Here is a 13,819-nt window from a genome sequence, read left to right on the forward strand (position 1 = left end):
CACATCTGGTGGTGCAGACTATTACAGCCAACTACGTGGTAGCCTGAGGCAGGAGGATGGAAAGTTCAAAGCTCGCCTGGGCAAGTTGGTGAGCTAGCTAAGGTCAACTGTAATAACAATACACATTCACGGTCTGAGTTTCTGTGAGCGAGAGGTGTGGGCTCAGTGTGGCTTCGTCCTCTAGGCTCTCCCCTAGACGCCATCTACACACCTGGTGGGCGGCGGCTTTTAAAAGCTCCTGGGGGCGGGGGGCGTTCTGGACTCCGCCCATCTCAGCCCCTGGCGCGTGCGCAAACGACGGCGGCCCCGCCCCCAGTCCCCCTGGCGGCTCTTTCTCTCTCTGCGCGACGCTCCTCAGCGGCAAGATGGCGGCGGCACAGCCGGAGTCCCGAGACGGAGCCGCGCAGTCGGCGAAGCCGGCGTCCGAGACGGACCCTCTCAGCCGCTTTACGTGTCCCGTGTGCCTGGAAGTGTTCGAGAAGCCGGTGCAGGTGCCCTGCGGACACGTGTGAGTGGCGGGCGCCCGCCGGGGAGGGGGCGCGGTGCGCGGGCGGGCGGGTGACCGGCGACGTCCGACGAGGGAGCACGGCGGGCCCCCTCGAGCCTGGGCGTCGCGCCTCACCGGGCCGCCGCCGGCGCTTCCGAAGTGCGCGGGAGGCCGCCGGGCTAGGCTGGAACAAGAGGGAAGTGCCGGGACGCTCGGCCGTACCCGCGGGCCGGGTGTGGGGTGCTCGCTCACGGAGGCCGCCTCCCTCGGCGTGAGTGAAGCCCGGTGTCGCGGGCCAGGCTGCCGCAGCCGCTTCAGGAGTTGAGCGAGGGCGGCCTGGGCCATTCCCTGGGTGGTGTGACCGGGAGCGGGATTTGAGTCCCATTCTTGCACATTTCAAACACCCCGTAGCCGAAGAGCCTAGGGATGCGCGACCACGTCCCTCCGCGGCCCCGCCCACTACCGCTCACCCAGGAATCGGGCTTCCTGACCCCCCAACTCCAGCACCCGTCTTTGGGCACACAGGCGTTCCCGCCGCTGACCTGTGAGTGCCAGTCTTTTTACGGGTGAATCAAAGTGCAAGTGTCAAGACTCGCTCACTCGGGCCAGCGTCGCCTGCCAGACCGTCCCCAGGAGCGAGGCAGGGCCTTCCCAGCACCGTGGGAGGGATGCTTGCAGGGACACTGGGCTCCTGCCAGCTTGGGTTCAGGTACAGGTAGCCGTTACCGATCGCCTGCCGCCACTACTTCAGGCTTCCTGTCCTGATGACCTCCCTCACTTCACTCTCGACTCTGCTAGCTTTCTCATTACACGGAGCAACATGTAGGGACCCAAGAAGAGAGTACCATGTCCTCTCTGTCCGATGGTATAAGCCGGTGCCGAACACGGTGTTAGGCACCGTGAGCGTCCCCCAGACTCCCTCCCAGTCAGTTAACTGGAGTGTCTGCATGCCCTCTGTTTGCTGTTTTGGGATAGAGTTAAGAAGGCAATTTGGAGCCAGGCCGTGGTGGCGCAGGCCTTTAATCCCAGCACAGAGGCAGGTGAATTTCTGAGTTCAAGGCCAGCCTGATCTACAAAGTGAGTTCCAGGACAGCCAGGGCTATACAGAGAAACCCTGTCTCGAAAAACAAACAAACAAAAAACAAAAGAAGGCAATTTGGCCCTAGGATTTACAGCTCAGGAGGTTGTTTGGTAAGTAGTGGCCAGTGAAATAGCTGAAGGCTCTTGTCACCAAACCTGATGACTTCAGTTCGCTTCTGAGGAGTCACATGGTAGAAGAATTGACTCCCACAAACTGTCCCCAGATTTCCAGCTGTCCTCAGCGGCACACACATTCATATTTTTTTAAAGGAAATTCAAACTATGGTGTATGCAGTAGGAGAGCACGTGGGGGCTGTTAACATTTGTGAAGAAACATGACTTGATTGAAAAGCACCAAGCTTTGAGGCTTCCTTGACCTTTTCCTACATCAAAGGGCAAGAAGCAGTACCAGCATAGCAAACATAACCAGCCTCAGTACTCAGCAGATTGTTTGAAGTCAGACACACCGTGGTGAGGGTAGCTGACATCTCTGAGCCTCCTCCAAGTGCTTTGGGCTCTGCCTACTTGATTTTTAATGTTTGTCTTTGAAGCTGGAGAGTCCTACAGCTGTGGTTGGAGCATTTGATTTTATGAAATTCAGGTCAAGCCCTGTGGCTACACCCTTTCAGGTCTGGAGGAGCGCAGATAACTTGATGCTAAAGAGCACTGACAGAAAGGCTGAACTAGTTGATTCCCATTTCTAGGAAGTAGAAATTGAAAGTCAGCTGCAGACACAGGAAGCTAGATGCAACCTCCTTGTAAGGGTATAACTCAGGCACGCAGGCTGTGAGCATCTGATAGACTGTTAAATCAATTGCTTTAATCTGTGTGCTGGCTTGGATTCCTCAGTTGTCTTGAGTTACTCTTGGGATGATGGGCTACTATAAAGGGCCTGCCCACCCTGCCTTGCCCTTTCTCTGTGTGATCTGCCACATCACTGCCCCAGAGGCCTTCCTTTCTATACTTGGCACACACCTTCCTCTGTGGCACTCTCTGCAGCCAGGTCTTTGTGGCCTTCCATTCAGTGTCATCTAAGAGAAACTCCCTATGCTCCACCTGCCAGGCTGTCTGTTGTTATCCTTCATCACCGTATGAAACCACTGTTTTCTTCAAACACAGCATCACTCTAGGTGGTACACCCTTAATCCCAACACTCAGGAGGCAGAGGCAGGTAGATCTCTGAGTTAAGACCAGCCTGGTCTTTAGAGTGAGTTCTAGAACAGCCAGAGCCAACAAACAGGACAAAAAAAAAGAGTTATAAGGATAGGGCCTTTCCTAGTAAATAACTAGTCACCTCCCAGCCGGGACTAGAATTTTTACCTAATAGAAATGATCAAGATTTCTTAAAAGATAGTGTGTGTTGGGGGGGGGGGAGTCAGTTCTGATACACACACACACACACAGAGGCACACACATATCTCCTGGGCTTTTCCAGCAGATTTTGTTAATGTAACCATAAGTCAAAGTAGTTTGGTAATTTAGTGTCCTGTGCCTTAGTAGCCTTCTTGTGCTGTGAACCAGCAGGTGCCCCCTCTGCCTCTAGATCATGGTGTTTGAGTTCCTTGAATATGTGAGAATTTTCAGCCTGCGTGCCCTCCCTCCCTCCCTCCCTCCCTCCCTCCCTCCATAGCTTCTGATCTGCATGATCTGTACTGTTTAATTTGCCTGCCTGTGAGTAAAGTTCCCTTGACACTTTTAAATTTGGGGTTTGATGTTTGTTTGCTTTGTTTTTTGAGACAAGGTCCCTCTATGTAGCTCTAGCTATCCTGGAACTTGCTATATAAACCAGGTTGGCCTGGAACTCGGAGAACCTCCTGCCTCTGGCCCCCAAGTGCTGGGATTAAAGGCATGCACCACCATGCACAGACTGAACTTTAATTTGAGGGCATGGAATATTCTGTCCTTGTCTGTCAATCACACTGTTTTAAGGTTGATCCAGAGGCTGCCTCTGAGGTCTGACCAGCACTGTTCTTGGGTTATAACTAACCCCACTGGGTTTGCGTGTTCCCACAATGCTTTGCTTTCACCTCTGATAGTAACAGTCCCACCTTTTGTTTCATGAGTGCCAGACACCAAGTGTTCGCAGTACATGGTCAATCTCCAGCAGATGGGTATGAACTTCTTCCTTTTACACAATAGTGACAGGGACTAAACTTTGAAGGCTCAAACATCATGCCTTTCTCCTTAATGTCCCAAACCCCAGGTACAGTTTCTTTTTTCAGTTGTGCCAAGGGCATGGTATTTTATTTGAATAAGAGCAGGGAATCGGTGTCCCAGTCCATTATTCATTGGTGTCTTTTAGAAGTTGACCCACTTCTGTTGTCTTGTCTCTTTGCATGACACAGGTTCTCTGTATGTCTTGTTCTAGCTTTTGCTCTGCATGCCTGCAGGAATGTCTGAAGCCGAAGAAACCTGTCTGTGGGGTGTGTCGCAGCGCTCTGGCACCTGGCGTCCGAGCTGTGGAGCTCGAGCGGCAGATCGAGAGCATAGAGACTTCTTGCCATGGCTGCCGTAAGAATGTATGTGGACTTAACATGGAGAGTCTTGTCTTTTGGTGGTGATGGTAAAAGAGCTAGAGCTGGTGTCTGAAGTTAGAGCCTGACTACTGGCCAACAGCATCGGTGCATGCCTGCTGTGTGTGCTGGTGGCTGAGCTGCTGTTGGGGGAGGGGGGCTGTTTTTTTGTTTGTTTATGTTTCTTCACCTTGCTGGGGTTTATTTTTTTCATGAGTTGGTTTAGCAATTTATACATATTACTTTTGAAATCCATAGAAACACATTCCCACCCCTATAAAAGGCCACCTTCCGCTGGGGAGTTGTTCCCACCTCTAATCTAAGCCCTTAGGGACAGAAGCAGCAAAGCTAGGAGACCTAGGCCAGCCTGGGCTACTGAAGCCTACTGCAATAAGTAATGAGCATGTGTTCTAGTTAGAATATAAGGGTATTGTGTGATTGTTAAGTTATATATAAAATGAACATCCCTCAGTATAGAGGGCTTGCCTAGCATGCAAGAAGCCTGGGTTCCATCCCCAGCATCCTTTCAACAAGACATGGTGGCTCACACCATAATCCCAGCTCTGTGTGGTAGGCAGGAGGCTCTGATATTCAGGGCCAACCTGGGATATACAAAGCTGTCTCCCAAAGAAAGAAAGAACTCTGCACTAAGCTCAAAGGAAACTTCACAATCTGCCACTAGAGTCATAAAATTTACACTTGTGTTTTAGCCCTTGAGAGAGTCTGGAGTGTGAGGTGGAGGGGCAGTAGCAATGTCTCTACTAGTGGAATGTGGCCCCCAGCACTTACACTGGGTTGTGTCACTGTGCCGTGTGCTTGCCTACACTGCTCACTGCTGCTGGGAGCACAGACAGCTAGTACTTTATCGTCCTTAAGTCATTACAATTTTTATTCCAGACAGTAAAAAGGTATAAACCACCACTGTGTTTTCCTCCACAGGTCTGTCTGGAAAGGCTGGGTCAGTTTGCTGTGTGGTGTTGCACACTGGTGACCCTGCACTTGGGCTGTGGGGGAGGGTAGCTTTCCATTTAGAAAGTTGCTCTGCACTTTTTACCTTTAGGCAAATGTCTCCACACACAGCAAGGTGCACCTGCCACTTACTGTGTTCTTTCCTCTTACATGAGTGCACCTTAGCTGTCTTCAGACACATCAAAAGAGGGCATTGGATCCCATTACAGATGGTTGTGAGCCACCATGTGATTACTGGGAGTTGGACTCAGGACCTCTGGAAGAGCAGTCGGTGTTCTTAACCACTGAGCCATCTCTCCAGCCCTCTTTCTTCTTTTTTTGTTTGGGTTTTTTTTTTTTTTTGGAGACAGGGTTTCTCTGTGTAGCCTGGCTGTCCTGGAACTCACTCTGTAGACCAGGCTGGCCTCAAACTCAGAAATCCACTGCCTCTACCTCCCAAGTGCCGGGATTAAAGGCGTGCGCCACCACGCCCGGCTCTTTATTCTTTTTTTATGCTTGAATGTATACTGTGTGTCTTTGTTATTTTGTTTTAGTTTTCTTTGTGTTCAGAAAGGTTCTACTGTAGACCAGACTGGCCCAGAGTTACTCCTGCCTCCACTCCCAAGTGCTGCAATCACAGGCAGGAGCCACCACAGCTGAGACTCAGTGCTTATCCCTGCCCGGTTTGTTGGGGGTTTGTTGTTGTTGTTGTTTTGAGACAGTTTCTCTGTGTGGTCCTGATTGTCCTGGAACCAGATACCAGGACTCAAGGAGATCCACCTGCCTGGACTTCCCAAGTGCTGAGATCAAAGGCCTGGGCCACAACACCCAACCTGGTGCTACAACAACAAAATCCCAAAAAACAAACAATAGGGTCTCTTATCATCAAGACTTGCCTCTACCTCTGAAGTGCTGGATTACAAATGTTAGTGATGATGCCCGGCAGGTTTCTTGTCCTCCCCTGCCCCTTTTATTTATTTTTATATTTTTACGATTTATTTATTTTTATGTGCATTAACGGTTTGCCTGCATGTCTGTCTGTATGAAGGTGTCAGGCCCTGAGTTTGTAACTACAGACAGTAGTGAGCTGCTATGTGGGTGCTGAGAATTGAACCAGGGTCCTCTGGAAGAGCAGCCAGTGCTCATATTTGCTGGGTCAACTCTCCAGCCCCACTTTTTATTCTCTAGTCAGGGTCTCCTGTGCCCTCAGCTGGCCCCAGGTGCAGTAAGTGTGGGAATGTCTTTGGACTCTGAATTCTCCTAAGCATCATAGGTAGATGGCTGTGAAATGGATCTCTCTCTCCCTCCATCCTTTCAGAGGGTTTAATATCGGGGACACAGTAAGACTGGGACAGTCTGTACAGGTTTGTTCCGACATTAAAATTGAGGCTCCTAAGTGAGCCTAGCTGAGTCCACGCCCTGGGCCGGCTTCTGTGCCTGCACTCTGGGATTGGAACCTTCCTCTCTCACTGTTTTTCATTTCAAATCTCAACAAGCTGGCCTCGATCTTTGTCTTTTTTCATGGACGCTTTCTCTGTGTTCTCCATTCCCAAGGCTACTGGTGCCAGTGATCCAGCACTGGGGAGGTGGAGGCAAGGAGACAAAGGTTCAGAGCCAGCCTGGGCTATATGACACCCCTGTCACAAAACAGTAAAAAGTGGTAGTTGTATGGTAGGCACAGCCCCATAAGATCTCCCTCCTCAGCTGGGCGTGGTGGCACGCCTTTAATCCCAGCACTCGGGAGGCAGAGGCAGGTGGATTTCTGAGTTTGAGGCCAGCCTGGTCTACAGAGTGAGTTCCAGGATAGCCAGGGCTATACAAAGAAACCCTGTCTTGAACACTCTTCAGTTTCCTCCTATTTTCTTCGTTTTGTGTCTTTTTTTTTCTTTTTTTCCCCCTATTGATTTACTCACTTTACATCTTAATCAAACCCCCCCACACACACACACACACACACACACACACATAATTCTGTAAGAGCTCCCGGCCAAGTGTTAGTGTATACCTGTAGTCTCTACTGAGGAGGTTGAGACAAGAGGATTTCTTCAGGCCAGTTTGGGTAATAAATCAGGACCCTGTTTCCAAACAGCAAAAGTGCAGCTGGAGGCAGATGCACTATGGTAGTTCACACTATGGTAGTTCATACTATGGTAGTTCACACTAGTTCACAATATGGTAGTTCACACTCTTCAGTTCCTGTGTAGGTTAGGTTAGCTTGAAACTCTTGGTGGTCGTCCTGCCTTACCCTTCCAGAGTCCTTGAGCTTACAGACATGTGCCACTGTGCCCAAGTAAGAGACAAATTCAGATGTGAGTGTAGGGCCACCGAGATGGCTTTGCAGGCAGAAGTGCTTACTGCCTGATCCTGAGGACCTGAGCCCTGAGCTCAGAACCCGTGGGTAGGTCGGTGCTGTAGTAGAAGCGTGTGGCCTGGCTTACCTGTTAGTGAAAGTTCTTGTCTCAGACAAGGTAGAAAAGTAAGGACAACAGCTTGAGGTGTCCGTGGCTTCCACACAGGCAAGTCACATACACATGCACAAAATAGATAAGAGTGTGGCGTACTTTTAAAAATAGCACTGGGGAAATGTCAGTAAGCAGAGAGCAGATGGTAGGGAGGGTGACCCCACAGTGGAGCAGATGTAGGTAAATAAACAGCAGCCTGGCTCCTGTCTGCTGGCACAGTCAGGAGTGGTTGCATTGCTCAACCCAGTGTATGGGTCTAGTTTTCTTGCCCTTGGTTTGGGATCACATCTTATGAACGTCTCACTAACTATAGGTCCTGCTCTTTCTATTCAAGTTCATCCTATCTAAGATCCGGGCCCATGTGGCGTCATGTTCCAAATACCAGAATTACATCATGGAAGGTGTAAAGGCTACCACCAAGGATGCATCCCTTCAGCCGAGGTACCGACCTACTCCCCAGAAAGACGTGGGATGCCTGTGTTGTTGGAGGGTGTAGGTGTGTGGATTTGGAGAATTGGAGGTGTCACTGGAGCTGGCTAAGGTTGACAGGTTTTGGAGTGGGGGTTGTTCATGTCAGTGCGACTGATTTGCAAGCACTCAGTTCCTGCTTCTTTGGGGTGCAGTGGTTGAGACTGTGTGGAAAGATCTCAGGGTGCTCTTTTTCTCATCTCCCAGAAACATCCCAAACCGATACACCTTTCCTTGTCCTTACTGTCCTGAGAAGAACTTTGATCAGGAAGGACTCGTGGAGCACTGCAAACTCACTCACAGCACCGATACCAAGTCTGTGGTAAGAATTGGCTTTTTTTCTTTGACTAGGTAAAAAGTCATACTTACAGAAAATGACCAGGCTGTACAGTGACGTTGTACCCTTCACCTAACGTAGCATTTTGCCCAAATTGCTTAACTGTGTTATATATATGTATGATTTTTTTTTAATGAGCCATTTAGGAAGAGCTAACAGATACTGTGACCTTTTCCCTCTGAATATTTCAGTGGGTATCTTAAATTTTTCTTTAAAAATCACTTAGACAAAACCAACAAACTCAGAGTCTTGTGTAGGCCAGGCTGGCCTCAGATTCATCACGTGTCACAGGTGGGTTTGAATCTGGTCCTTCCGCTTCACCTTCCAAGCCAGGATCATGAACACAGGCCCAAGCCACTGCACGCAGCTGCAGATGGTCTCTTTTCATGTTCTTGTTGCTCGGGCGTTGAACCTGGGGTCTTCCCTCTTTTACCAGCATTAAGCCATGTACAGCCCAGACGCTGTCAGGATAAGTGTGGGTGCTGTCAGGACTGGTATAGGTAATTCACACTCCAGCTGTGTTCGAAACTGGGTGCCTCATTCATAGGCCAGTCAGAAGTGGTCGGTGCTGCTTGTCCTTGTCCTTGTCTAGCTAGGCTCACAGCTCCAGCACAGGAGTGTCTTCAGGTTTCACCATGAAAGGTGACTTCTAAAAGGCCCAGAACTCAAGTGGCCACAGCCCGAGTCCAGCAAACTGAGCAGAGCAGGGAATCAAAAAGGGGAGTCAGGAGCTGTACCAGCTGGGCTGCCCAAGTGCTGCTTCACTCTCGTGAGCCAGGGCAGCCTGTGCTCTGTCATTGTCCTCAAATCACTCCTGTAGCCAGACAGCCTTGAATCCCTGCCTCCTTGGTGCTGAGGTTACAAACATGCACTCTGCCCCACGCCTGTTCAGATTGGGTTTTTGTGTGTACACTTTTGGCCTCATCCCTGCCATCTGTCCTTTACTTTGTTATCATTGTGTCCAGGTGGATTTTACCTTCACACAAGCCTGTACCCATTGCCATGTGTCGTTTTCTGGGTTGCTTCATGTTTATGGAGCAGAGTGACCACGCATTGTACCTGGGCTTGTCAGTAAGGCTGTCCTATCAGGAAAGGGGCTGAGCAGAGGTCATGGAGGGTCAGCTCAGGCATCAGATGGCAGTACCTTGCTTCCTCCTGACAGGTTTGTCCCATCTGTGCCTCGATGCCCTGGGGAGACCCCAGCTACCGCAGTGCCAACTTCATGGAGCATATCCAACGCCGCCACCGCTTTTCGTACGACACTTTTGTGGTGAGTCAGCACCACCCCATGGACAGCACTACTGCTCAGGTTTCTGGAAGGGGGTTCCCTGGGGCCCTGTTCTGGATTGAGGAGCTCTCTGTGCCAGACGGAAGCTGCACATGTCTCTCTGTGGGCGAGCGGGTGCCAGAGTGAGACTTCAGACGCCCTGGCAGTTTCTAGCTGTGAGGCTTCTTCCTCTTCTCGTTCCTCTGCCTCCTGGTTTTGCCCGCTTATGCTGTGTGTGATTTTCCCTTTTGGAGAACTTAGTTGGATTCCACTCCAGTCAACTCCCCATGAAGATGATGGAAATGGCTCTTGAGGGGTTTACAGGCTGACTGGGTGTGCAGCTCCCCCTGATGGTTGCTGCCTGGAAGTACGAGTGTGGCTTAGCCCCTGTGCAAGACATGCTGGGTTCTATCCCCAGGAGTGTAAAGACAGTAACACAAACCAGGGTCAGGCTAGAGAACGGCGGGAGTGAGGGGCACATAGTGCAGAGGACCCAAGTTCAACTCCCAGCACATTTGGATCTCTAGCTCTGGAGATCTAGCATCCTCTTCTGGATTCTGCAGACACTGCACACATGACATTCTCTGCTACACACACACACACAGGCACATAAATACATTATTAAAAAGTCTTTTTTTTTTTTTTTTGGTTTTCTGAGACAGGGTTTCTCTGTGTAGCCCTGGCTGTCCTGGAACTCACTCTGTAGACCAGGCTGGTCTCAAACTCAGAAATCCGCCTGTCTCTGCCTCCCAAGTGCTGGGATGAAAGGTGTGTGCCACCACTGCCCGGCCAAAAAAGTCTTTTTAAAAGATAGTCACACCTCAGCTTGTGGGCACACTTTTGTTCTCCCAGCACTTGGGAAGTGGGGGCAGGAGGATCAAGAACTCAAGACCAGCCCAGGCTACAGAGACTTGTTTCAGAGCGGAAAAAACAAACATTTATTCTCAGTCTGGTAGTATTCGGAGCAGACTTTCAAGACTGACGTTTCGCTAACTGCAGAGGTAATGTCTTTGCTAAAACCACTCAAGCAGAGTTTTGCCTCACTGAAGGTGAGTGTGTGGCTGTCACGTCCACTGGACTCTTCACTTTCAAAAGCCTTGCTTGGTTTTTGGGCACTGAAGCCTCTTAGAAACAGCATCTCAGTTGACATGTGTTTGCATGTGTTTGTCTGTTTCTGCAGTTGATAAGCTGAATTCAGCATTTGAGTATTTTGTTTGGGCAAGGTGTGTATACTATTTTCTGGGCCATTCACTTTCCATTGAGGAAGGAATTTTGTTTTGGTAGTGTGAGCATCTGCACACTTGGGATGCAGTCTGCATGCATGGACAGAGCTAGGTATCAGCATCAGATGTCTTATGGGTATCTCCACCTAGACTGGCTAGTGGGGCGAGCCTCTGTGGTCCGTGTCTCCAGTGGAGAGCACTGAGATCTCAGGCGTGCACCCGATACCCTCTTCTTACAATGGCGGTGGGGATCTAGACTCAGGTTCTTGTGCTTGACACAGTAAGCACTTTACCACCTCAGTCACCTCTGCAGTCCCAGGAATGGTTACTTTCTATTTTTTAGATTTAATTATTTTATTTTTATGGGTGTTTTCCTGAATGTATGTTTGTATACCACATGTGTCCAGAGCCTGCCAGAGGCCAGGTGTTGGATTCCCTGGGACTGGAGTTAGATGGTTATGATCTACTGTGGGTGATGGAAAGTGAACCTGACCCCTAACTGCTGAGCTGTCTCTTCAGCACCAAACTGTTACTATTATTTAATGATGAGACAGCAAAGACACAGAGAGATGAAGTCATTTTCCCAGTTCCACAACAACTAGACAGGATCCTGGGGTCCTCAGCAGCCCTCTCTAGACACTCTTGGGAGGCTCCTTTGAAGAGACTCTTCTAGGTGTGAGCAAGTACTCAGGCTGCTGTCTGTCTTCTCTGCCCTCAGGATTACGATGTTGATGAAGATGACATGATAAACCAGGTGTTGCAGCGCTCCATCATCGACCAATGAACCGGGTCCTGGCTGTCCACCTCACTCTAGAGCTTCCATTGTGCATTAGGTGTGAGCCCTTGACTCTTGCACCTCACATGTAATGCAGATCTAGAATTGAGCCATGGCACCAGACAGGGTCACTTCTTCGAGGGTGATGGGGCCCTAGGGCAGAGAGAGTCCTGTTTCCTTTGGGCTCTTGCCAGCATTGTCTTCCCCACTGGTGACCTTGTTTGTCCCATGGTCTGCTTTCACCACACCTCAGCTACTGCCTGCTTTGAGAAGAGCCCAGCTTCTTCTCCTACAGGATCTTAATCGCATTCATCCTGTTGCCCAGTGTTCATCTCTCAGGTCCTCTAGCCAGCCAGGACCTTCCCTGAGCTGTGAATAGCACAATAAAGCAGGGACTCCTTTCCTTGGCCCTGAGGTGCCTTGGTTCTGCGGTTTACTGGGCCAGGGCTCTGCTCCTGTCCTCCTGGGTGACATCGCAGTCTGATGGTGGAAGTTTTGGTTACTGCTGTTTCCCTACACCTGCACATCTGTACACCTGAGGGCTTCTGTCTTAAATGCCTGATGGTGCCTTTTTAGGATAAGGTATCACCATAGAATTGTAGTGGAAATGTTGGGTAGCAAAGATGGAGTGTGTTCATGTGTAAGTAGGGAGAAGGTGTAGGGTGTGTGGCTTTTTGGTTTTCTTTGATGCTGATGAGTGTTCTCAGGTGGCTGGGTCATGTGCCCCTCTTATTGAGTATATGCTGACATTCTTGCTCTGCAGAGTGTGTTGGAGGGAGGCACCGACTGCTGGGTGCTGCTTGATAACTTGATGAGCCTGAGCAGTGTTGCTGCCTTCTTGTGCAAGTATGTTTTAAACCCTGCCTTTCGGTGTGGAGGCAGTGGTAAAGCCAGGGTCATACCTGGGAAGTTAAAGTTAGGCCCCTGCGCAGTCGAGAAAGGCGGTCTGCTGAGGCTTTCTTGAGCAGCAGCTGTAAAAGCTAGAAATGCAGTCATGTTACATAGCACAAGGAAGACCACCTCCAGTCTGTTCCACAGGCCAGACCCTCTGCCAGGCCTGGGGCTTGGGAGTGAGTCTTCTTTCCAGTCATGGGGCTCTGGACCATCTGAGACTGCATGTAACATTGTACTTGTGACACCACACCTCCACAGTGGTGCCTCTGCCTGCCGGGGCCAAGCCAGCCCAGATGCCAGCAAAGTCGGACAGGATCATTTTCCCAACGTTACTGCTTCTTCACTGTACCCTCTGGAAAGGTTTGCTCAGGAGATGTGTGGAGGGAGGTTCAACAAAACCTTGCCCCGAGGAACTGGGAAAGGCACAGGTGTGCCACAGTGCAGCAGGGACCTCCTGTCCTTCATCACACTCGCTGTTTCTAATATAATGACTTTCCAGAAAGTGTGGTTATGTTCTGTCTTATAGAAGGTGAAATATAAATAAATTTCATAATTTATCCAACCAGTAAGCTGCAATGTTTTCATTTAAACAGCTTTTTCTGAAGTATGGGCCCAGCAGCCTCTAGAAGGTTGTTACTCCAAGGGAACACTCTTCTTGTCTGTCCCTGAGTCAACCTGGCTTCTAGTCAATTCTGAGACTTCAGCAGCTGAGCCTCAAGCATCTGTCTTCTCTGAAAACTTAGCAGAAGTCTGTCAGTCTGTCCATCTGCCCATGTTCCTATGTCCCCATCCCCCCTTAAAATAGGGGAATTCACAATAGCAGGCCAGGCTCTCGCAGCTGCAGTGACTCGGGTGTAACTCAGACTTTAGGCCTTGTGCATGTGTGCACTGTGCCAGTTGCTGACACCTAATGAATCATCTGAAGGGGGGTACAGAACCCTGTACTGGATGCTGCCTGGGGTGTTCTGAGGGGCTAGCCTCCTGGAATTGGTTTCCATCTTGGTCCCATAGGGACCTGAATAAAGCCCAGAGATCTCAGCAGTTCCTGTCTCAGCCCTGACTGTGGACATGTTAGAATGAGCTGTTTTGTTTATTCCATCCTGGAGAGGATGAGAAGAAATACCTAGTCCATATGTCCGAAAATGGCCTGTTCATTCCAAGATCTCCAAGGGGCTACATTTGCATTTCAGTTGAGTCCTGGACTCCAGTTGTAAGTCTGACACTGGAAGTAAATCCCTTGTAATACTAGAGCAGGTCCAAAAGTAACGTATGCCTAGGCACAGTGACATACACCCTTAATCCTCTGCTTGCAGAGGCAAGCACATGGATGTGAGTTTGAGGTCAGCCAGGGCTACATAGACTGTC

General features: G+C 50.0%; 1 protein-coding gene across 1 annotated transcript; it reads left to right on the forward strand.

The window, feature by feature from the left end:
- Window positions 1–328: 328 nt before the first annotated feature.
- Rnf114 (ring finger protein 114) lies at window positions 329–13,023 on the forward strand. The gene is made up of 6 exons (XM_021156175.2): window positions 329–508; window positions 3,936–4,086; window positions 7,825–7,931; window positions 8,166–8,280; window positions 9,458–9,565; window positions 11,504–13,023. The coding sequence occupies exons 1-6, from the start codon at window positions 366–368 to the stop codon at window positions 11,567–11,569; spliced, it is 690 nt and encodes a 229-aa protein (XP_021011834.1). The 5' UTR covers window positions 329–365; the 3' UTR covers window positions 11,570–13,023.
- Window positions 13,024–13,819: the final 796 nt, after the last annotated feature.

Source organism: Mus caroli, chromosome 2 (genome assembly GCF_900094665.2).
Source record: "Mus caroli chromosome 2, CAROLI_EIJ_v1.1, whole genome shotgun sequence".
Taxonomy (NCBI): Eukaryota; Metazoa; Chordata; class Mammalia; order Rodentia; family Muridae; genus Mus; species Mus caroli.